At 44.3% G+C, this 25,571-nt stretch overlaps 1 protein-coding gene across 6 annotated transcripts in view; it reads right to left on the reverse strand.

The window, feature by feature from the left end:
* Positions 1-5,325: 5,325 nt before the first annotated feature.
* TBC1D15 (TBC1 domain family member 15) overlaps positions 5,326-25,571 on the reverse strand; it is a 94,623-nt gene continuing 74,377 nt past the window's right edge. For 4 of the 6 annotated variants that reach the window (XM_067564013.1, XM_067564012.1, XM_067564015.1 and 1 more), the window contains 3 exons: positions 8,638-8,754; positions 7,545-7,631; positions 5,326-6,749 (listed from right to left, as the gene is read on the reverse strand). In XM_067564013.1, the coding sequence (XP_067420114.1) occupies positions 6,531-6,749; positions 7,545-7,631; positions 8,638-8,754 (423 nt within the window). In that variant the 3' untranslated portion in view covers positions 5,326-6,530. Of the gene's footprint in view, positions 6,750-7,544; positions 7,632-8,637; positions 8,755-15,849; positions 18,543-22,684; positions 24,692-25,571 lie in introns of those variants that run through there. The other 2 variants (XM_067564017.1, XM_067564018.1) reach the window with 2 other exon arrangements.

A 25,571-nucleotide genomic window follows, 5' to 3' on the forward strand; every position in this document is an offset into this window, starting at 1 on the left:
AACCCCACTTGAGACCTCCCTCCAATCTGACATCATTCCATTAATAGTTATGTATTCACTTAATGGTATTTCTGCCAAACTGACATTTCTCCAGCTTACTTATCAGAATGTCATGTGGTAGTGTGTTACTGGCTATTAGTGATTACCTTTCATCCTCCAGGTATTCGCAAATTGAATGTTTTATAAATTGCTCTAGTAGCATCTCAGGTATTGAAGTCAGGCTGACTGGTCTATAGTTCCCAGGCTCCTACTTTTTCCTCATTTTGAAAGATGGGTGCTACATTAGCCTGTCTCCAGTCTTCTGGAATCTCTCCTGTCATCTATGAGTTTGCAAATATTATTGCCAGTGGCTCTGAGATTTCTTCAGCTTATTCCTTCAGTACCCTTAGGTCAATAGGATCAGGCCCAGCTGATTTGAAGTGTATGGCTATGAAATTTTGAAATCTCTGACATGTTCTTTACTTATCCCAATCTACATCCCTTCCCCTTTATTGTCTAACTTTGCTAGCTAGCTTGTCACGTTATTTTTTGTGAGAAGACTGATGCAAAATAGGCATTGAGCAGCTCTGCCTTCTTATCATCTTCCATTACCAGTTCACCACCTCCATCGAGCAGTGGACGCAGATCATCCTTGATCTTTCTTTTTTGTCTGACTTATTTGAAAACCCCTTTTTGTTGTGTCTAACATTTTTTGCCAGCTGTAACTCATTCTTTGCCTGGGCTTTCCTGATTTTGTCTCTAAGTGCTCATGCTATTGCCACGTATACTTCCTTGGTGACATGCTCCTCCTTCCATTTCCTGTATGTATCCCTTTTGGTTTTTAGATAGCTAAAATGCTTCTTGTGCAGCCACATTGGCCTCCTGTGGCTCTTCTTATCTTTCCTCTAGATCTTTGACTACTAGCAGTAAACATGCCCAATGGCCTGTGAAGGATGGGGTGGGTTCTGAGTTACTAGAGAATTATTTCCCAGGTGTCTGGTTGAGGACTTCTTGGCCGCTGAAAATCTGGCCAGCCCCGGGCAGGCTAACTCCAGAGGGTCAGCGCCACTCCAGTCATTGCAGGTCGCTTGGCCCCACCAGACCCAGGAGCCAGACCAAAGTCAGCCCCAAATCCAGGCGGCCCTTGAGCCCCCTGGGACTCCTGGTGCACCAACTAGGGACCAGAAGGACTGGCCCCAGGAGACCCCAGGTGGTGTGGGGCCCTGCTTCACTTGCAGCCAGATGGGACATCTGTGACATCAGTGTCCAGCAATGAACTGCTCCCTGGGCCTGTTCTATGCCAGGGAGGGCGAGTCCAGGGCCCAACTCAAGCACCAAAAAGCAGGTGAGGCAATTCCTGGGCTTGGTCGGCTACTACCAGTGGTTCGTGCCCAACTTTGCCATCATTGCCACTCCTCTGACGGACCTACTAACGAAAGACAAGCCACTCCACATCCAGTGGACCCCAGAATGTGACAGGGCGTTTACCAAGCTAAAGGATGCACTTTGTCATGAACCTGTCCTTTACAGCCCCAATTGTAATCACACGTTCCTGGTGCAATCGGATACCTCAGCTGTAGGGCTGGGGGCTGTTTTCATCCAGAATATCAATGGGGAAGAACACCCCATCCTCTACATAAGTCGCAAGTTGTTTCCCCGGGAGCAGAAATATGCGACAACAGAGAAAGAGGCGCTGGCTGTAAAATGGGTGCTGGAGGCGCTGCGATACTACCTCCTCAGCAGCCCCTTCGTAGACATCACAGACTATACACTCCTAAGCTGGCTACATCAAATGAAGGAAACCAACACCCAAGTGATGTGCTGGTACCTCACCCTGCAACCCCTCACGTTCAGCATTCAACACCGTGCAGGCAAGGACCATGCCAACACTGATGCCTTGTCATACCTAGCCCCGGAGACTGGGAGCTGGACTTGAGGATGGGGAGTGTGTGTAAGAAGGTGCTGTGGCCTTTCTTGGAGTCTGGGTCCAAGGAAGGCACTGGGCAGAGCAGGACACTGCAGGCGACTACAGTTTGGCTGCTTGTGGTCACACCAGTGTCAGCATGTTGCGGCTGGAGCCCCGCTGACCCAATGACAGAGACCCTTGCCACTGGTAGGGCCCTGGGCTGAGACGTGGTGGAGTTGGGTGGGTCTGCATCCCCCTCCCACCTCCCATAGCCACCCTGAGAGTGCTTGTCTCCTCTGAACCTGCCACCATAGAGGATATTGTGCATTAGGACTATAGAGTCCTTGGCAGCCCCGCCTGCTTGAGGGCCGGGGGCTATAAGACTCCTTGCCAACCCCACCGTGCCTGCGGGCTAAAGACTCACATAACCTGCTGACTTTCTCCTTGGAGCAAGGTGCTGTGGCCTTCCTCGGAGCCTGGGCCCAAGGAAGGGCCATGACACCACCGCTGGGCTGAGCCTCCAGCTTACACTCTACCACTGAAGAATGTTTGAGATGAATTCACTAGGCCCTCTAACAGGGTGCAAACACAACTCTTTAAAGCCATGTCTAACACACAAACCATCTTCACATTTATTCCAGATGAACTGAACTGGATTTAAAATTTCAAGAGTGGACAGATAAATAAAGCTCTTCCTCCCACTGATCAATCCTTTCTTTCTGGCAACATCAAAGGCTACTTATAGTCAAACACTTGAGTAGGTTTAAACTCTCAAGGAACCTCTGTGTCTCCTTTTCCCTATAGCTCTTCTCTTGCCCAAAACAAAAAGCAAACAGAAACTCAAAAAAGGCATCTTCAAAACCAGTGTAATTTTTTGTGAGAGCAGGCCTTTAAGGGCAAATTGCCTACTGTGAACAGAGTCAGATAAGCATAAATATATATATTTATAACCTATGTTAAACTGCAGTTAAGGTTGAGAATAAGTATTAGTACATTAACAGTTAAAAAAATGTTACAGGGATGCTGTAATTATTCCAAAGCCAAGCATTAAAAAACCCAGAAATTCAGAGTCAAGTTTACATTTACAATAAATTCAAGCTATGAAAGGTTAAGGTATGGAAACACACAGTTAAGACATTCAAACAACTTAAATGTTTCCCTACAGCGATGCCATACCACCAAATGATTAAGGCATTTTACTGTTTGTGATCTAAGATTAGAGTATTGCACTCTTAAAAATCAATGTGTGGGTTTGCAGTTGTTTTCCTCTACAACTGCATCACTAAACTGAATTGTCTACAGAAGAGGAACAGGAGTCTACTGATGAGTGATCTTGCAAGTGGGGACACTTGATGATATCACTATCATCAAAACATATCTAACCTACTCCAAGTCTTCCAGCAACTATTCAGCATCAACTGAATTCAGGTGCAGAGCATCTTCACCTTTCAGCACCCCAAAAGTGGCAAAGATCTATCAATCAATAATTAGGTCATTACAGCAACTGAAAGGCAAAGACAAACTGGATAAGAAAGTTAATGTTAATATCTTCTATGCAATAAAAATAAGCAATGTAAAGAAATGATTGAAATAATTCAACCTGAATATATTCTTCCAAAAGGTCTAACATACTTATGTTCACCATACTATTCAAATCTTGTTGAGAAAGGAGTAATACCTTGCACAGTTCTTAACCACATTATAGAAGTTCACCATTTCTTCTGCAACCACCAGCCTCTGGTTGGCAGCTGAAAAAGGGGAAATGATACTTCAGCTTCTGATGGCATTTAGTGGAACTTTCAAAGATCACATTTCTATATTTGCCATAAATGTGTTGAAATATCCATGGATCACAGAACAGTCTGATTTAACTATAGGATTTGGTTTACACAATAAGGAAGGAACTCTGTAGAAAGAAACTCAATTTACAAAAGCAATTTGAAGGTGGTTTTTGAGGGGCTTGACAAATTACAGGCTGAAGATAATACTGTTAGTTTCAATGGAAATATGGCTTGATTTATTAACAAAACACTGGAGCCACACAAAAACACTCTAAATATGATTCTGAGAAGCTATGGACTCTTCATATTACTTAGCCAGCAGAACAGAATTCAAAACAACAGACATTGCATGAGGAAGAACAAACTTAATTCTTGCTCATGAAACAAATATGAGTTCCTTCCTTCTCCAGCATTTAACATTGAAGATCCAGATTTGTATCTCAAATCTATATTTGCATAGGAGGTTTTTCCACTATTCATTATATCAAAGTCTTGGCAATAAGCTCACGGAAGCCTGGATATGGTGAATTCAGAATTTTATACAATTTTGAACACCACTGCATTCCTTTCAGCCAGCTCAGCATCAATGGAACATGATTTAGCCCACAGATTGTTTTGATTTAAATTTTGTAATAAGGATAGGTATTACAAAAGCAAGTAAGTTGGTAAAATATACTGGTATATAAGGGCAGGGTGAAGATTGGTAGGCCTACCTAATTATCAGACTAAGGAATTGTGTTCTTACATTTTTAAGAACAGAAAGGCAAGCATTATAATTTGGAAAATGTGTGCCTCTAAGTTTGAGAAATATATATACATACAAGATGAGCCACACAATATGTCTGAGATAATGGCAAAGAACTGAGCAAAGCTTGCCATGACAGTCTTCCTACTAAAACTTCCCAGCTTGTGTGAAGTTTAGCCATATTCCCTACATAACATTACTTTAACATCGATTATTCATGCAAATATTCTAGAAATACATTGTGCAAGGTTCTCGGTGAAACAAGGTATTTTGCTCTAGAACATACTAAAGCAAAATTCATTTAAGTAATTTGACACTTTTAGTTCATGTAATATACTAGAACAAATCATTAGATTTTCTGTTACGTAAAAAGAATTACCCAAAAGGCCTATGCTCAAAGGGGAACAAAGATATCATGATGCTCCATAGCAATTTCCTATAAAACAGGAAATTAAAGACTGTGGAGAAGCTGAGTTCTGAATCCTTGACTTCTGCTGAATGGGTTTCTTAGTTATTAACTGATGAGAGATAACACATTGATATTAAAAACAAAATCTGTACTGATTCAACTAACCCTCTGCAGTGCTTTTTCACAACAGGTGAGACGTTTAATCAGGTCGCAAGTCATTGCAATGATTTGCTTTATCTATTGAAGCCTTTTTGTGTCAATGTAAGTATTTGCTTTGGACAGTACCAGCATCATTTGTAATAGTAAGCTGCTCCAAAATAGGAGAAGGAAATACCTTCTCTGCATACTCACTTATCAACAATGGCCTTGAGATGATGAACAATGTGTTCTACTCCAGAGGAATCCAATTTTTTTCATTGCCCTTCATTACCCACTCAAAACAAAATTTAAGTGACTTGGAAACTACCATTAACTTACATCCCATCTTCAACTTGTTTTCTCATATCAACAACCAGACAATTAAGTTTTTCTCTAAATATGATTTAATCAAAAACACTAAATTGGTTTTGAGTTTTATTTTATAATATGTACAATAGTTACCAAATAACAATTAATATATTGAATCAGTTATATTAAATACCACAAGACTTAAGAAGGTCATACAGCATGGCATGGTATAAACTCACACTGCCTTTTTCATATACAAAAGAATGTTTTGTTAAGATCATTGTGATTACTATTTTGCAATAGTTTTGTACGTGCTTTTAAATGCCACAAAGAGTCTGGCACAGAAACAGTTTAAGTAGGAGTTTACTGATCAGTTAATATACTACTAGCAAAGATAATAAACATTATTGGTAAAGATAAACTTTGCAAGAAATTAATTGTATAATTACACCAGGAGTAGGCCTGATCATACCCACATGAAACAGTTATTGTTTAGAAAATAGTTTTCAAAAAGAGCTCAGGTTGAAGTTGTTGTGTATTAATTCGGTCAAACTGACTTGTACGAACAAAGTCAAGTTTATTCAAATATTGAAAATATGCCTATCCTTTTAGTGCTCTCAAATAATTGCTTGTGTGTGTGTGTAAGTGAAGAGATGTTAAATGTAAAAAATATACTGTTCATCCATTCCTGGGTTACACAAAATTCAGTATCTAGACATTAAACTGCGCAAGTCAAAACGTCCATTTCAAATCTACATTCAATCAGCAACAAATATTTTTGTAAACATCTGAGAAGGAAAAATCCTGTTCATTTACAAAATGTTCCTCTTCTGGAAATCAGCATCTTTTCAACCTGGAAATGATGTACAGAAGCTTCAGTTTACTTATTTTGAATCTGATCAAACCAAAGAACCACCAAAGCTCAGAATAATAAAAGTGAAAACTCAGCAGATGCATCATTTCCAAACCACCCACCTTTTAACTATTAGCCGTTTCCAGTTCACCAGCAAAAAAGAAATGCACTTTGCTACAAAAATAGTAAGGAATGTTATTGAAAACAAAAGGCTATTTCGGTAGAAGTAACTACAAAAATAATTAGGTCAGGTCATGTTGTAAAGCTTTAATGCAAGAGCATTACAGTGCAGAATTTCTTTCCAAAACCTTAAAGCTTAATCAAAACACCAAATTTTAAACATCCATCTCTCAAGTGCTTGAAAGAAGAGCTGCAGTAAAGTGTCTCTTCAAGAATTTAACCAAGTGTAATTATGTAGGCGTCAATCTATGGGCACTATGTGTCACAGCCATCTGGTGTGTGTTATCTCTTGTTCCATTGGCAGCAGCTACAGGCATTGAAATATTTTGATATGTTGATGCAGAACGACTCATCACAGCAACGTTTTCATTTTCTCCAGTGTCTGAATCTGGTGTTGTTACTGCACTGTTCTCCATCCCCAGAACCTCACAAACTGCTTGAGGCAATTCCTATGTGGAGGAAACATTTATTGTTGTATCTTTTTATTAAACAAATTAAATTGAAGAGTTAATTGAAACACATTAACAAGCATGTTACTCAACTTCTTGAAAGCATTAAAAGAATAAAGTCTAATCTGTATTTAAAATATGTTTAAATATTAATTTTGTATAAAGGTTGATTATTTTCAAGAAAATTACCAGCTGCTATCTTTGCTCTCTGAAAAGATATTTAAAGGTGATAGGGAAACCTTATGTCAGTCTGCATTATATCCATGTAAATATTATCTAATAAACAATCCTATTCATCTTTGCTCTGAATCCAAAATAAAAGTCAAATCAAATCAACTATTATACATCTCATAACACTGCTTCAAACTTTTCCACTAATAAATCTATAAATACCCAACTTTTCATCACACAATAAAACTAAGTCTATTGTGATTTTCATCCAGTAGGCAGCAGGGTCACTCAGACTCCCCTCTCATCCCTCCCCACATTTCAAAAGTCAATTCATTTGTACATCAGCTAATCTAACCTGAACAAAGTAAAAACCAACCCACTCAAGAGCAAAACTCCAGCTTTTTTTCCCACACATGATACCAAATGTACAACTCTTCCCTATACAGGGTATGCGGCTTTTGTAAATATCTAATCGAAGGCTGATAGCACATTCCCATCACATCCAACAACTGAACTATTTCAGAAGGGACTATTTCAAAAGCTATACGTGGGTATGAATATGAACAACTATATATTTTTCTTTTTACTGGCTTGAATACTTAGATATTCTTTAAAATAACTTACCTTGCAATTCATCATCTGCATAGAAATTGCTTCTGCTTTACAGAGTATATCTTCCACATCAATTTTCATAGACAGTTCATTGATATGCTAAAAATATATTCACAAAAAATAAGAGTGACAAATGATAGACTAGAAAAAATAATATGCTATTGCATTAAAATAATAATATTCTTCTCTACTATAAGTGCCACATTGGAGATTAAGGGGTCAAACCTGCAAAATGCTCAAAACACTCCATATGCGTTGATAAACGGAAGCTGAATGTGCTCAATATCTTACAGCAATTGGTCAACATTTTACAGGATTCTTAAGATGAGTCCACATCAATGTTCCTTACTCTAATGCAGTGTTTCTCAATTGGGGTTCCGCGGGAACACTGTTAGGGTTCCGCGAGAAAGTGACATCGCGCCACCGAGAGCAGCTGTTCTCAGCGCCGCCGAAAAAGGGAAGATGTCCCGGATTTTTCGGCGGAGGGTATTGAGTATGAGTGTAATTTCCCCGCGGAGCCTAAAGGGTTCCACGGGGAAATTTAATTGAGAAACGCTGACCTAGCTGTTTGTATATAATTTGCTTATTTTGACATTTTTTTTTGGCCCCATACGTAAAAATACTGTTAAGAGTTTGGGGGGTTCCGCAATTATTTATCGAGTTCAAAAGGGTTCCGTGGCCAAATTTAATTGAGAAACACTGCTCTAATGTAATATACCCCTGCATATCACATCCTTAATTCCCAGAATTGAAGAGGTAATAATAAATAAGTTGATAAAAGATGAAGTAGCAACAACTTAGATTTATGCAACTTCCTAAGTGGTTTAAAAAGAGTAAGTGCTAATAGTCTATCTACTAGAGTGAAAATATTATTGACACTTATTAATCCAACACTAGAGGTTTAACCTCTTAATGCAGGTGAAAAACGACTGATCCATAATTACATTTGTTGGGCTGCCTTATCCTTTGAAGAGTTCTGGAATGAAGTAAACTATAACTACTCAGGAGTCATACTGTACATGTGTGTCCTTTTTCAATGTAGAACCAGAAAATAATTCATTCAAAGGGTTAATTTATACTTAAAACTAAGACTCTGAACAGATACCTTTAGTATTTCATTAAAACCATAATGCTTATCCATTATTTGCTGCTTTTCAGATTCCAGGATAGCACAACAGATGAGGAGATGAAAATTCTGGCAAGGCAACTCTGTCCACATTACCTGTTAAAATATTAAAACTAATTTTGAAACTGGAAATGAGAATTTATACCTTTCCTCTGAAGAGCAAGAAAGACATTCAAGTATGATAATGTTGCATGTTTAATAATAATTTTAAAACAAGCTCCTTTTTAAACCAATTAAATATTTCTATCATTGGCAGAATAAGTCTTACACAGTTAGTGATAAATAAGTTGAATAGTTACATGCACAGTTCATCAAGGTCATAGATCCTCTGAAGATGTCTACTATTGATGCTAGCAAACCCAATATGCTTTCATGGTCTTACTGATGCATGGTGGTTCTGTTCTAGTTCAGGGGGAAAAAAATCTCTTACTCAAACAAGAGGACAGGTAGTTGTGTAAAAGGCATTTATGAATTCTAATTGTTTTACACAGCTTGATAGGTCTTGGTATAAAGAATGGAGAATCCAGCAAATTGGCAGAAATGCTTACAGTGTCTTCAGATCTTTCCTCCATATACAGAACATGCAGGTCTGATGGTGATCAAGAATACAAAAAATAAGCAATCTTCTTAGCCTGTGTTAATGAATGAGTGGCATTCCTGATGAGCTTATTGAATTTTTACTTTTACTAGCAACAAATTATTTTACAGTTTCAACATTAACTAACTAATCCTCAATACAATACCCTTGTAATGGCAAGAACTCAGCCAGAGTCAGCCAGTATCTGTACCCCTAACAGGAGATTTTATGTACAAAGGTCTGTTCAGGCACCTCTAGAAGCTGGGATAGCTGGGCTTGGGAGTATGGGAGGGGACTATCATTCTCTAGCAGCGAGGAATGCAGAAGAAAAAGTTCTTCTTTCCCCCCCCCCTTTTTTTTTTAAACTGAAAGCATTTAGAGTCTTCTAAACGGCTCCCGGGAGAGGAGACCCCTCCAGACAAGATGGGAAACAGAAACTAAAGTTCTTTTTCTTCTTTTCTATTTGTTTTTAATCCCAACAGGTAAAAGGAAACACCAACTATTAAGGAGAACAAAAGAAAACACCTACTATTTATGCTAATGATGCAGAGGCTTAAGGCAGTGGAGAAGGAACTAGGGCAGTGCTAAATAGCCTTGAGGCAGACCACAAGGGAGGGAAAGTACATGTGCAGGCTGAATGGACACTGCTACTTAAAATGTCCGATTAGAGACTCGGGGAGCAGATACACCTACAGTGGAATACCCATAGGGACACTACTCGAAGAAGAACCAGGATTACAAGACAGGAGGTCCAAAATCAATCCATCAGACTACACAGCCTATAAAGACTGTTTGGATTCTGGATTTCTAAACTAAGCTCTTCATTTTCTAGAAAGACAACTTTTGAAAGATTAAGCAAAAAGAAACTGAAAACTACACTAACCATACAAAGATTACTATTAAAAAGTCTAAAACTGGAGGCTATCCAATTACATTATAATTCATTACTTGCATTTTACTGCCTCACAATCCCAGCTCAGACCAGTGTCACACTGTGCCTGCATGTCTACCTGAGCTGGGAATGACTTGCCTGACAGCACACAGCAAGTTTGTGGTAGAGCCAGGAATCGAAATCAGATCTCCTGAGTCCTGAATGAGTGCTTTAACCACACGTTCATCCTTTCTCTTAAATCAATTAATGATTAAGAGACTCTCAAACTGAGCTAGAAAATATTTAAAATTCTCAGAGCAGATAAATTTTATAGGATAAGCCCCAGCATTCTCATTGTAAGGGTAATGGCAAGAACTCAGCCAGAGTCAGCTTTACCTTTTATGTGTATATTTACCTTTTTCAAATTTCCTGTCAAAATATTCTTTTGCTTTACAGTAATGCCATAACAAACATATGAAATGCCCTTTGCCCTTCGCCCTTCACCCATGTTCCAGCAAGTACCAGCTCATGTCCCACATTTCTTTACATTACTGTGGCGTCCCATATATTCCAAAGATATCTTTTTGCTGTATTAAAGACAAAACAAGGATTTTTACTACAATAACTTAGATCACTAGAGAAAAACACACAAGAGTTGTGTGTCTAAGATTTTCCCAGTCTACTTTTAGAAAGTAAATGTTTTCATTTAGGCATAAGCAGCATTCTCATCAACAGTCAGGAGCCCAATTTGGTATAACTCTCAGAGCAAAGAAAGGCAACCTCAAAACTGTTCATCATGTTAAGAGACAGCAGCGCAAGCAACAGACTTGCTGTTCTGCTCCCCAACTGCTTCATTCTCTGGAGAGCAATAATTCTGATGTCTCACTAAAGAACTCTGCGGCAACCCATTTATATTCCATTTCTCTCTCCACCTCTTTGGAGACCAATTATCCTATTTTCTTTCTTCATGCAGATTATGGGAGCCCACCGGGCCCTAGACATTGTAGAAGAGGCCAAGCTTACAGTTTGAGGCCTACAAAAACAAGGTTACTTACCAGTAACTGATGTTCTTCAAGATGTGTTGCTCATGTCCATTCCACTATAGGTGTATGCACTTCTCTGTGCACGGTTCCTGGAACTTTTTTCCTCCTTATCAGATCCTGTAGGGCCGGCTCCAGCAACCACTGGAACCCCACGCACATGCCACAGTACACAAGGCGCTGCCGGCCCTATGTCCCCTCAGTTCCATCTTCCTATCCGTGACGGTTGCTGGAACTAGCCTTGCTCACAGCAAGTACTATTCCCCTTGTTTGATATTCTAAGTTAGTTTTAGTTAGTTAAGTAGTTGTTAAGAGTTGTTAAGTAGTAGTTAGATAGGGAAAGTCCCTGTGGTCGACGGGATTCAAGCCGTGTGTCTCCTGCGGGAAGGCGTTCTCACTCAGTGACTCCTACGACCGCTGTCTTAAGTACTTGGGGGAAGCCCACAGGAAAGAGAAATGTAAAATCCGAGCCGGTCCACTCCACCTCGGCACTGAGTGTGACCTCGGTGCAGAGTGCTCCGCCGGCACCGGCCTCGACTCGGCACCGCGCAACATCGCTGGCACCGAAGAGGAAGAAGCAGCATGCGGAGTGTGGACACTCCCCTGCATCATCGGTAGGGGGCAGGGTCGAGTATGGAGATGCACCGGACCCAGCCTGTCGAGTCTTCTCCAGTGCCTACATCTATGGCCAGGGCGCTTCCCCCGACTCCTGGGAGTGGGAGAGTGCCCCTGCTGATGCCGTCAACACTGGAGGCTTTTCAGGCGGCAAGAGCCATGTTGGCCTTGCCCACGCCACCTCCGTCCCCCCCCCCCCCCTTTCTGCCAAGGGAGAAGGGATCGGTGTCATGGGGGAAACCCACGTTGGGTCCCCCTGAATGGCAGTGGAGATCCCCGGTATGGGAAGGAAGATCTCCCGCTGGACGGTCTCCAAGGATAGAGCAGAGCCACTCCCCCAGCAGTCGCTCCAGGTCGGCGGCATCGAGCCAACCCGCTCCGGCAAGGACGTGGAGTCTCCTTCTCAGTGCTGACGTCGATCCTCGCACTGGAGGCAGCGCATACTAGGAGGCGGCACCAGTCAAGGTCTGCCAGGCGGCACTCGGACAGCTCCTGTTCCAGATCCCCGGCACCGAGGAGTTTGGCCGTACCCAGACGGCGCAGAACCCGACACCGCGCAGTCCACGACGTGGAACCCGGTCGCCAGAATCTGGCTCGGCACCAAGTACCTCAGAGTGGCGCCGACCTCGGTCACCGAAGGTGTCTGCAGAGCCGCAAGGCAAGTGGCACTAGAATCATCGGTACCTATACGACGCTCCGGTACCTCTAACTCTTCGGAGTGCACATCTGTTTGTCGGCATTGCTCGCAGCGACGGAGGCAGTCCTCATTGTCCTCCAGGTCGGAGGCGTCGAGAGGGCGGTCCCCAGCCCGGAAGGGCACCCGGGACCGAGGACGTATACGGCACCGCTGGTCCAGTGACTCGGGGTCTGCCAGGTGGACAGTCGTCGGGAGAGCCGATGTCCCCACACTGCCACAGCCTATGGCACAGTCAGCCCTAGGTTGGCCCCAGGGTCAATGGCCGCAACAATGGCCTTATTGGGCCCTTGGGGTATCCAGATGGGGCCGGGGCCCCAATCCCTTACGTCATCGGAGATGCAGTCCGTGCCTCCGGCACAGGAGAAGGCCCATAGACACCACTCCTCGGACGAGGAGTCGGACCCCATGGAGGGGACCCTCAATGGGTGCAACCCTTCGCCAGGAGGGGGTGCACCCACAGGACGCACCTCGGCGGTCCTCTTCCTCCTCACCGGACAAGGCAGTCTTCCGGGACCACTCTGCACCACTAAAGGATTTCATGGCGCACTAGGAGCTGCTCAAGAGGGTGGCCTCCAACTGGGGGCTGGAGGTGAAGGAGTTGAAAGAGACCGAAGATAGCCTCTTTAAATGCGCTGGCGGCGGCTGCCCCAGGGGGAGTGGCCCTCCCAGTCCACGAGAGGGTCCTTAAGATTGTAAAGGCCCTGTGGCAAACCCTTTCCTCGGTCGCCCCGTGTCAAAGGTGGCCAAGAAAAAATATTATGTGCCGGCTGAAGGGTTCGAGTATTTGTTCACTCACCCCGCCCCAGGAACCCTGGTGGTCGATGCGGCTAACCAGCAAGACCGGCAAGGTCAGCCAGGGTCCACTTCCAAGAACAAGGACAATAAGAAGCTGGACTTGTTTGGGAGCAAGGTTTATTCCATGGCAAGCCTGCAGTTCAGGATTGCCAACCATCAGGCCCTCCTGGGCAGGTATAACTTCAACCTGTTGGACTCCCTCAGGCAGTTTGCTGAGGCCCTGTCCCAGGACCAGACCGCAGACTTTATCACCATCATGGAGGAAAGAACCATGGTAGCTAGGGCAGTGCTCCAGACATGCTGCAATGCTGTTGACTCAGCAGGCAGGGCATTAGCCTCCGCCATCTATATAAGAGAGTGCTCGTGACTGCAATCCTTGGGCCTGTCCCACGAGGTGCAGCAGTCTATTCAGGACCTCCTTTCTGATCGGTCGGCCCTATTCTCCGACCAGACCGATGCGAAGTTGCACAGTCTGAAGGACTCCAGGGCAACGCTTTGCTCCCTAGGCCTGTACAATCCTGTTTTCCATGCATCAGTCATGGCCCCAGGCGCAGCAGCCGCCAAGGCCTCCGCCCAGGCCTTTTCAACCCTATAGGAATAGGGGGTTTAAAAGGAGAAGCCAGCCCCACAGATCATCCTCAGCTCCCCAGCAGGGGCCCCCCATGAGGTCGGGCAACCAGAGGAGACAATTTTGATGGTGCGCCTGAGGGTGGCACCCCGACTGCTCTCCTGGATCCGCCCCGCCCCTTCCTAAACAGATGAAGGCCCTTCTATCCCGAATGGGCAAAAATCACTTCGGACCATTGGGTCCCTGGGATAGTCTCAGGGGGCTATGCCCTACAGTTTAAAGCCACTCCCCCCCCACCCAACAATCCTCTCCCTCTGTCCCTCTTTAGGGACTCCTCTCATGAGCAACTCCTCTTGCAGGAGGTGGACACCCTCCTCAACAAAGGAGCTGTGGAAATGGTCCCTCAAGGCAGAAGGGGGAAGGGGTTTTATTCAATGTACTTCCTCATCTCCAAGGCAAAGGGGGGTCTGAGACCCATCTTAGACCTGTGTCATCTAAACAAATATGTCAAATGACTCAGGTTTCGCATGGTCTCCCTAGCCTCCAGAATCCCTTCCTTGGATCCAGGAGACTGGTATGCCGCCCTCGACCTCAAGGACGCATACTTTCATGTGTCCATCCTCCCCAGCCACAGGCATCTTCTCCGTTTCACGGTGGCTGGCTCCCACTACCAATTTACAGCTCTACCCTTTGGCCTATCTTCGGCTCCAAGGGTGTTCACCAAGTGCATGGTGGTAGTGGCTGCCCACCTGAGACGAAAGGATGTGCAAATTTTTACCTTACCTGGACGATTGGCTGATCAGGGGCAGATCCAGGTCTCAAGTGCAGGAGAGCATGACACTCACATGCTCCACGTGCAGCAGGCTGGGACTGCTCATAAACGAGCAGAAGTGCACGCTAATCCAAATGCAACGCATAGAATTCATTGGGGCCATCCTGGACGCTTCCCAGGCCACAGCCTACCTGCCTCAGCCACGTTTCGAGGCGATGGTCTCTATCATCTCCCAGCTGCACTGATGCCTCACGACAACAGCCAGGCACTGCCCACAGCTGTTAGGCCACATGGCGGCCTGCACGTACGTAGTGAGACTAGCTCGCCTGAGGCTCAGACTGCTTCAGGCGTGGTTGGCCTTGGTATATCTGCTGAGCAGACACCCATTGGACCAGGTGGTCACACTTCCTCTGCCCGGCTTGGCCTCCCTAAACTGGTGGCGGATGCTCAGAGCAGTGATAAAGGACGTTCCATTGAGGGAACTGGTTCCGTCGGTCACGCTAATTTCCGATGCTTCGGATGTAGGATGGGGAGCCCACAACAGCACCAACCTAGGCACTCAGGGGCTCTGGGCGGGGGAGGAGACACGCCTGCACATCAACATGAAGGAGCTGAGGGCCATTCGCCTAGCATGCAAGGTGTTCTTCTGATTCCTGAAAGGCAGAGAGGTACAGGTGCTGACGGACAACACTGCAACCAATTTACATAAACAGGCAGGGTGGAGACGCTCCTCACCCTCTGCAAGGAAGCTATCCATCTGTGGGACTTTGCCGTGAGGCACGATGTCCACTTGACTGCCTCTCATCTCCTAGGACTGAGGAACGATGAGACGGATCGCCTCAGCAGCTCATTTCTACCCTACCACGACTGGTCGCTGCACCCAGAGGCGGTGGCTATGATCTTCCAGAAGTGGGGGCATCCCCCAACTGGACCTATTCGCATCGACCTGGAACGCGAAGTGCCTGAGGTTCTGCTCACTCCGGGTTCGCGAGACTGGGTCCATTTCCGACGCGCTCCTCATCAACTGGACGGGGACCCTCCCGTATGCGTTTCCGCCCATTCTGCTCCTGCCCAAGGTCCTGCTGAAAATAAAGAGGGACAGGGCGGATGTCATAATCACTCCGGCTTGGCCGAGACAGCACTGGTTCAGCATGCTGCTGGACCTTTCGATCGCCCCACCCCTGGAGCTCCCGAAGCGGCATGACCTCCTATCCCAGGACCCTGGTCGCCTCTTGCACCCGGACCTGGACTCCCTGCACCTCACAGCCTGCAGGCTCTGGGGCAGGCTCTCTCTCCTTCCGTCAGCTCGGTGCAGGTCCAACAAGTCCTGTTTGGCAGCAGGAAACCTTCTATACAGGTCATGTATCGGGCTAAAGTGGAAACGTTTACCTCCTGGGTGGAGTCCCGGGGCATTCTGCCCAGCCTCTCATCTGTACAAGTGATCCTGGAGTACCTGCTTCAGCTAAAGCTCCAGGGTCTGGCGCTGGCCTCGCTGAAGGTTCACCTGGCGGCTATTTCGGCCTTCCATCAGCCCCTAGAGGGGAGATCCCTGTTCTCCCATCCCATGTCGGTGAGGTTCCTCAAGGGAGTGGAGAGGCTTTATCTGCAGGTCCATGACCTGGTGCCTCCCTGGGATCTCAACCTGGTCCTCTCGAGACTCCCCTTTGAACCCAGGGCTTCAAGGCCTCTGCTCATGCTTTCATGGAAGGTAGCCTTCCTGGTGGCCATCACCTCAGCTAGGAGGGTCTCCGAGATTAGGGCCTTGACCTCGGAGCCCCCTTATACAGTATTTTATAAGGATAAGGCGCAGTTCAGGCCGCATCCAGCCTTCCTGCCCAAGGTGGTTTCCCAATTTCATTGTAACCAAGATATTTTTCTCCCTGTGTTCTTTCCTAAACCACATGGTTCAGAGGAGGAAAGGAGATGGCATTCGTTAGATGAGCCCTGCCCTTCTACATCGAGCATACAAAGCTGTTCCGGAAATCGATGCAGCTCTTTGTCGCAGTGGCTGATCGGATAAAAAGCTCACCTGTCTCCACCCAGCACATCTCCTCATGGATTACATCATTCATCGAGTTCTGCTACGAGCAGACAAGGGTGCCACTTCCGGGAGCCATCACAGTGCACTCAACCAGAGCTCAAACCTTGTCTACTGCCTTCCTGAAGAGAGAGTGCCCCTGCAGGACATCTGCAAAGCTGCCACCTGGTTGTCGGTGCATACCTTCACGTTCCACTATGCCATCGTCCAGCAGGCGAGTGAGGACATGGGATTCGGCAGAGCGGTGCTGAGGGCAGCTCACTGGTAACTCCTACCCACCTCCAAAGGTATTGCTTGTTAGTCACCTACAGTGGAGTGGACATGAGCAATCACTCAAAGAAGAAAACAAGGTTACTTACCAGTAACTGATGTTCTTCGAGATGTGTTGCTCATGTCCATTTCACAACCCACCTCCCATCCCCACTGCCGGAGTTGGCAGAAAGAAAGGATTGAGGGGGCGTAGGGCCAGCAGTGCCTCATATACCGCGGCATGTGCGCGGGGCTCCAGGGGGCGCCGGGGCTGGCCCTACGGGATCTGCTGGGGGAAAAAAGTTCCGGGAACCATGCACGGAGGCATGCACACACCTACAGTGGAATGGACATGAGCAAGCACTTGAAGAAGAACCATCACTTTTCCAGGATTCTCTCCTGAGAAACTGTTAATGGACAAAGGCCATGTCTACACTGCACACCTGTTGCGGTGGCATGTAGAGTATGTATAACTACACACCGCAATGAAAAGCAAGTGGTGCAGCTACACTACACACCATCCCTACAGTGACGAAAGACTCCAGCCCTAGGACACTACATTGCTAAAAATAGCATAGACAGGGAGACACTGCTTAGGTGAGTGGAAAGCCGTGACGGGTACATATCCCAGGGTACAGGAATGTCTTTACTCTACTTGCCTAAGCAATGCCTATATCATCCATATTGCTATTTATACCCAAATTAGGGGGCATGTAGTATATGTACTCTACACGCTGAAAGGAGTGCACAGTGTAGACATACCCAAAGTCATCACATTTTCACAATGAGAGGGAATGAAGGTGCCAGAGACTTGAAAATACAAGGTTTTATTCCTGTTTCCTTATTTCAAAGAAAAAGGAGGCCTATGACATCCTAGAATTTTGCAAAAATAATTCCTTATTTAATTTATTCATGATTGCTTCAGAGCTCTCAGATTTGAAGGAAACTACTTCCATGTCTCAGTAAAATAGGATTATATGTAGTTCTCTGCAATCTTCTGACCATTCCCAAATCATGCTCCTATTTGGAGTGGGATCAACACTCAGTTTTCACCATCTCTGGCACTAGCAGCCCACCACTTGTATTGACTGTGTTGTAGGTTTTTCCACTAACTAGATGATTTGTCGTTCAAAGAAAATTTCCCTCAAGAAATGTGATTAAACGTCTAAGTCAACTGCTCTATTTCAGAGTCTAGGGCAACCAAAAAATCCATTTTCCAGTCAATAGGTAATGTTTTACAATGATCACCCTGGAATTCAAAGATATCAGCTGCATTCCTTCCTTCTAACTTTTTCTGAAGTTCCAGGAAGCAGCCTTGATGGCAAGAAGATTTCAGCTTGAGACAGATTTCTTTTTTAACTATTATTTATTATTTGAATTAAGGTACAGGTTAATAGCCTCATGTACCTCTGTGACTCCCTTTGCAAAGTTCAGTGCTGGCTGAGCGCACCCTCCTCCTATCTTTATGCCTACCCAACACTCCAGGACTGCTGGGTACAAGCTGATTCAGTAGTATCTTCTTCACAGGGATACTAGCAATCTTCAGCTCATAGGAGGAGGACAGAATAAGAGGCCCATCTGATACACAAGGTGGCTTTAGAGGCTTCTAAAATGAGTTATCTATAATTTTCCTCTCCTTCAAAGACCTGGTTTCAAGGCAGCCTGGGAGATCACAAATGAGAATATTTTCTTGGCATTATTTTTTGTAGTTATTTTTCCTAGACTTTTTCTAAAGTTTTTCTGGAAAATGTGTGGTTTAAACCAAATAAATGCTCATATGGTGAGGTATGAAGGTTTTACTGGTACTCACTAGAATTACGGCATAATTTACTCATAGCAACCCAACTCATGAATAATAAAAGTCATTCCAAAAATCATGCTGACAGAACATTTCTAACTCAACAAATCATACTGGTCAGACCAATGATCCATTTAGCCTAGTATCCTGTCTTCCGACAGTGGCCAATGCCGGGTGCTTCAGAGAAAATGAACAGAACAGGACAATTATCGAGTGATCCATATCCTGTCATCCACACCCAGCTTCTGGTAATCAAGAGGCTGGGGAGACCCAGAGCATGGCATTGCATCCCTGACCATCTTGGCTAATAGCCATTGATGGACCTAGCCTCCATGAACTTACTTAATTCTTTTTTTAGTCCAATTATAGTTTTGGCCTTCACAACAGTGCCTGGCAACAAATTCCACAAGTTGACTGTGCATTGTGTGAAGAAGTATTTCCTTTAGTTTGTTTTAAACCTGCTGCTTATTAATTTCATTGAGTGACCCTGGGTTCTTGTGAAGGAGTAAACAACACTTCCTTATTTATTTTCTCTACACCATTCATGATTTTATAGACCTCTATCATAGCCCCCCTTAGTAATCTCTTTTCTAAGATTAAAAGTTCCAGTCTTTTTAATCGCTCTGCATACGGAAGATGTTTCACACCCCTGATCATTTTTGTTGCCTTTCTCTGTACCTCTTCCATTTCTAATATATCTTTTTGAGATGGCATGACCAGAACTGCACGCAGCATCCAAGGTTTGGGTGTACCATGGATTTATACAGTGGCATGATGACATTTACTGTCTTATTATCTATCCCTTTCCTAATGGTTCCTAACATTTTGTTAGCTTTTTTGACAGCTGCTGCACACACAGCAGATGTTTTCAGAGAACAGTGATACCAAGACCTCTTTCTTGAGTGGTGACAGCTAATTTAGATCCCATCATTTTGTATGTATAGTTGGGATTATGTTTTCCACTGTGCATTACTTTGCATTTATCAACACTGAATTTCATCTGCCATTTTCTTGCTCAGCATTCAGTTTTATGAGATCCCTTTGTAACCCTTCACTGTATGCTTTGGACTTAACTATCTTGAGGAATTTTGTATTGTCTGCAAATTTGGCCACCTCACTGTTTACCCCTTTTTCCAGATCATTTATGAATATGTTGAACATTACTGGTCCCAATACAGGTCCCTGGGAGACAACACTATTTATCTCCCTCCATTCTGAAAACTGACCATTTACTCTTTCTTCCTACAGTATATGAAGCTCTTGATTCATAAGCTAATCTCCTGCACACAGCATTTCACAGGTAAAATGTACTACTCTCAAAACATAGAACGAACTACTTTCACATTTTTATCAGAATTTTCTACACATCTTAAATCGATAAAATTTAGCTTCTATTAAACAAATGTTAATTATAAAGGATTGTGTATATAGGGTAATAAGAAACTGTTGGAATATTTCCATTTTGTATGCATATGCAATGTAAGAACATTCTAATATATTGGTAAATGCTGAAATTATGTACTCAGTTATAACGTAAAATATGCATAAAAAGGTCACTATACAATTATACAACATGAATTAATAAATTTGAAAAGACAGCTTGTTAGCTCTATCTCATTCCAAAAGATTCAGCAAGGTGAGGTTACTCACCCTGTGCAGTAATTGAAGTTCTTTGAGACGGCTGTCCCTGAAGGTGCTCCACTTTAGATAAATCTGCGCCCCTGTGCTTGTAATCAGAGATTTTAGTAGCAGTGCCTTGCTGGGTTGCGCATGCACTGTCCTGCCTTGTGCTGCCTCTGGTGGTTACATAGAACTGTGCAACCTCCCAAAGTTCTCTCTCTACCGCAGAGTCTCTAACATGAAAAAACTCTGAAGTAAAGAGGAGGAGGGAGAGTAATGGAACACCTAGAGGGACAACCATCTTGAAGAACCTCAGTTACTGCACCGGGTGAGTAACCTTCTCTTCTTCTATAAGGAGTGTCCCTGCAGATGCTCCACTTTAGGTGACCAGATTGGAGGGGCTTGCAATCGTGGCAGATGATAAAACCTAAGTCCGAATAATGCATCTGATGAGGAGTGCTGCTCTATGGCATAATGCTGTGTGAACATATGGGTTGATGCCCAGGTTACCTCCCTGCAGAAGTCCATAATGGGCTCATAGTTGAAGAAGGCTATCGAGCCAGAGAGTGCTCTGGTGGAGCGCTTGCGAATCCCCGGTAGGGGTTGTAGCTGTTGATGACGATACCAAAAATCATTGCAACCGGAGATCCATTTAGACAGCCTCTTCGATATGGCGCCTCCCTTAGATCGTTCTGTGATGGAAAGAAATAACTTTGATGATTTTCTGAAAGTCTTTCTCCTGTCAATGTAAAACGCTAGCAACTCTTTGGACATCCAGGGTGTGGAACATTGTTTCTTGTTTATTCCAGTGAGGTTTTGGGAAGAATGATGGGAGATGAATGGGCTGATTCAGATAGAATGAGGAAACAACTTTAGGTAAGAATTTGGGATGTGGTCTTAGGGTACCTTTATTTTGAAAAAATGTCATGTATGGGGGGGTGCCATGAGGGCCCTCAGTTCCCCTACTCATCGGGCAGACGTGAGAATGACAAGAAAGGCCACCTTCGAGAAGTGGAGTACAACACGTCACTAATGGTTCAAAAGGGGGCCCAGTAAGGCATCACAGAATCAAATTGAGGTCCCATGATGGAGTAGGGACTTGTATTTTGATGTAAAGGTTATGACACTTGAGAAAGCGTTTAGTGGTTGGGTGGGAAAAGATTGAGAACTGATATACTTTGTGGTGGAACACCATGACTGCCGTGAAGTGTACTCTGATCAAATTCATGGAGAGACCGATTTCTTAAGCTCCAGGTTATAGTCCAGTACCATGGGTAAAGGGGAGGAAGTTGCCATAATTTGTCTATTTTGGCACCATGTATTGAATCTCTTCCATTTATTCAGGTAGGTAGTCAGGTAGTAGGTCTTCTCCTGTTTAAAAGAATGTACCTTACTTCCTCTGAATAGATTATTTCACGGTCTTGGAGCCATGAAGTAGCCATGACTTCAGGTGGAATCTTGCCAGGTTCGGGTGGTGGACCTGGCCTACATCCTTAGACATGGGATGTGGTACAAGGGCTAGAATGCGTGGCGGGCACAAAGCCATCTTTGAGAGGTAAGTAAACCACATTTGTTTGGGCCACGTGGGGGTTATCAGAATGACTCTGGAGTTGTCAGTCCTGCTCTTGTGTATGACCTTGAATAGGAGAGAAGCTGGGGGAAAAGTGTTCAGTAGCAGTGCATCCCATTTGAGGAGGAAAGTATCACAGAAAGCACAGTCCTAAACCTGCTCTCGAGCAGAAGTATGGGCACTTGATATTTGGGTTGTCGCAAAGAGATTTATAGTTGGGAACCCTCAGTGTTTGAATATGCTCTGTAGTACTCTAGTGTTCATGTTCCACTTGTGGTCCTGGGAGAATTTTCTGCTCAGTGCATCTACGATGGTGTTTTGGCATCCTGGTAGGTAGAAGGCTGAGATGTCAATGTTGTGGCTGATGCACCAATTCCAAAGTAGCATGGCCTCTGTGCATAGGAAGTGTGACTGTGCCCCCTCTTGGCAGTTCATATAAAAACATACAAGTGACCTTGTTTGTCAGGGCTTTTATGGTCTTGTTCCTGATCATGGGTAGTAAGTGTGAGCATGCATTGTGTACAGCCCAAGTTCCAGTAGGTTTATGTGTAGTGTGGATTCCAAAGAGGACAAGTGGCCTTGGATTGTGTGGCTGTGCAGGTATGCCCCCCAATCCAGCAGAGAAGCGTCCATTGTGAATATCATTGATGGAAGGTTCTATGCAAAGGGGACTCCTGTGCCAATGTTGTTTAGTTGAGTCCATCAATGTAGAGAGTTGTTCCCCCCCCCCCCCCACACACACACTTTGGTTGGCATCCGAAACCATTTGCTTATGCTGTGTCTGTGTGGAATATATACTGTCCTGAGCCTGCCCTGTAGGCATCATATGAGTGGTTTGGCATATTTGACGACAAATGTCATTGCTGAAATGTAACCTAACAATTGGAGGCAGGTCCTGGCTGATGTCTGGAGGCTAGCTTGCGCTGTGGAGACTAGATTGACTAAAATGGCAAACCTGTGTCAGGCCAGTGAGGAGAGTCAAGGTGGGCCCCAATGAACTCCAGTCTCTGAACAGGTGTGAGTGCTGATTTTTGTTAGTTTATTTGAAGATCTAGATGTGTGAAGAGGGCTACTGTCTTTTGGGTAGCTTCTAGTTCCTCTTCTCGACTCAATGCTTTGAGTGAACAATAATCCAAATAGGGGAATATTATGACCCCTGGTTTGCAGAGGTGGGCAGCCACCTCTACAAGAACTTTTGAGAGCATCCATGTAGTGGTGGATAATCCGAAAGAAAGTACTTTGTACTGGAAATGACCTGTTCCCAGAACAAACATGAGAAACCTCCTGTATGAGGGGTGTATTGTTATGTGGAAATATGAATCCTGGAGGACGAAGACCAATATCCAGATCCCTAGTGTTGGAATTATCGTTGCTAGCATGACCATCTTGAATCGTTGGGTCTTCACGATTTTGTTGAACTTTCTTAAGTTGAGAATGAGCCTCCATCCTCCAGCTTTTTTCTGGGTTAGAAAATAACGGGAGTAGAAATCCTTTCCTCTGTGTTGTATTGGTGCTGGTTCTACTGCACCTAACTGTATGAGATTGTTTACTTCCTGTCGCAGTGTATGTTCGTGAGAAGGGTCCCTGAAGAGGGATGGGGAGGGAGGGTAGGTAGGGGAATGGAGGTAAATTGGACGGAATAGCCATTCTCAATGATCTCTAATACCCATTTGTCTGACGTGATGGTCTGCCAAGTTGGATGGAATGGGGTCAAACGGTCTCCAAATGGCTGGGTGGTTGTGTATGGTTCCAGCACTTGAACATGTGGGAAATATCTCGGGCCCTTGAGCAAACCCTCAGAATTATTATGTGGAGGGAGGTTGTTGGGACCCTGGAAGGCTGGGAAGGGAGTGGTCACCATCTTGTGGGTCTCTGCCTCCGCCTTTGCAGGTCATACTGCCTTTGGGGTTGTGTATAAAGTGTAGATCTAGATCTTTGCATCGAGTAATACGTTTAATTACAATGCAATTAACCTTGAAAGTTTAATTTAAAACATTCAATTCACTTAGCCATGACACAGATTAAGTATCTGTTTCAAATATCTGATACTCCTTTTTATAATTAGCCCTAATTCATTCTTTTAAAAGGAACAATGTAAAAGGGTTGATTAATATTAAAAAGTTGTATCAAAGTGAAATGCATGCAGAATACACTTCTGTGCTAATTTTCTTTTAATTCTGCTGTTCTTACACTATAAAATAAACAAACACTGACTGCCACACAAGGATGTTGCTAGCAATCAAATCAGTACACAGAGGCCAAATTGCTGCCCACTCATCTGCAGATACCCATAAACTCCCATGGTAGATATATCATTACATATAATATAATCACTAATATAATGGGTATAGTTACTATTAACAGAGATCTAGCAGCATGGTAAAATGAATACAGAGCAGAAAATGTTACGTCCAGGAATTTAAAATTGTACACCAAACATAAATGATGGACACCAGCCTATAGTGAAGATGGTGGAATCCTATCAAAATACAGCTATGGTTACAAATATATAGTCAACTTGAATATTTTAAGTATATGTTTCTTTAAAAATGTGATTTTCTAATAGAAAACCCTTTAAACCATATACGTTGAATTTTAAAAATGTCTTTTACAGAAGTTTTTGTAACAGTTTTTCTGCTCCCCTGATGAAATCTTATAGGGTCTGATCCAACTACCATATTGTTGACATCCATCAATTTTAATGGGAATTGAATAAGGCTAAGAGAGCAAATGAATGTACTCAGGCTAATCCTTTTCCTGTCCATGAAGTTGCCAGCTGCTGCTTCAATTCCAAACTTTCTGCTGTTGTTTCTGATACTAAATCTTTCACAAAGCAAGGGAAAGAGTGTACGCATGAGATCTTCCAGGGGAATGCATGACAATAATGTTGTTATATTAGCAGATGCAAAAGGAAATGAAACCAACCAACAAAAATTAAATTGAGCATATACAAGTGCCATCAAAAAGCACAAAGTCAAAAAATTGAGAACAAGATTCCCCCCCCCCTGCCTTCTGACTTTTCAGATGCAGTCATCTTAGGGGTTACTTGTGTCCACTGCTATGAATATTTGTAACAAGTACTAATACATAAGTGCCCGAATCATCACTGTCATTCCAATCTTATGTCATTTGAGTTTCACCAGCATAAAACTGGTGTAAAACAGCGGTGAATTAGGCCCTTGCATATGTTTAGCACATATTGCAAATACCCATACCTAAGGCTAAGATTTAGTCATGGGTATTTTTATTAAAAATCCTGGACAAGTCACAGGCAATACACAAAAATGCACAGCCCATGGATCTGTCCCTGACTTTTACTATAAATACCCGACTATATCTTAGCTGCTCCTGGGGTGCCGCTGCTCTCTGGGCCCCCGTGTTGGCAGCAGGGGCTGACTGCCTCCGGCCGCCCGCTGCTCTGAGGTCCTCAGGGTCCGCTCTCCGATGGCGAGTACTCGAGGGGCAATGACTGTGGTCCCAAGACTGCCCAAGCAGTGGTCCATGGGGCTGCTCTAGCAGTGGCCGGTGTGGCTGGCTGCAGGGCCACCCGAGCAGCTTGCCCCAAGGCCAGATGCTCAGGCGGCCCTGAGGTCAGCTGCACCAGCCACTGCAGCTGCACAAGTCAGAGAGATCATGGAAAGTCATGGAATCCATGACTTCCGTAACCTCCCTGATAGACTCGCAGCCTTACCCAGGCCCATTG

This window comes from Emydura macquarii, unplaced genomic scaffold (genome assembly GCF_026122565.2).
Source record: "Emydura macquarii macquarii isolate MOO-44397 ecotype Brisbane River unplaced genomic scaffold, CSIRO-AGI_Emac_v2 contig_2636, whole genome shotgun sequence".
Classification (NCBI taxonomy): Eukaryota; Metazoa; Chordata; order Testudines; family Chelidae; genus Emydura; species Emydura macquarii.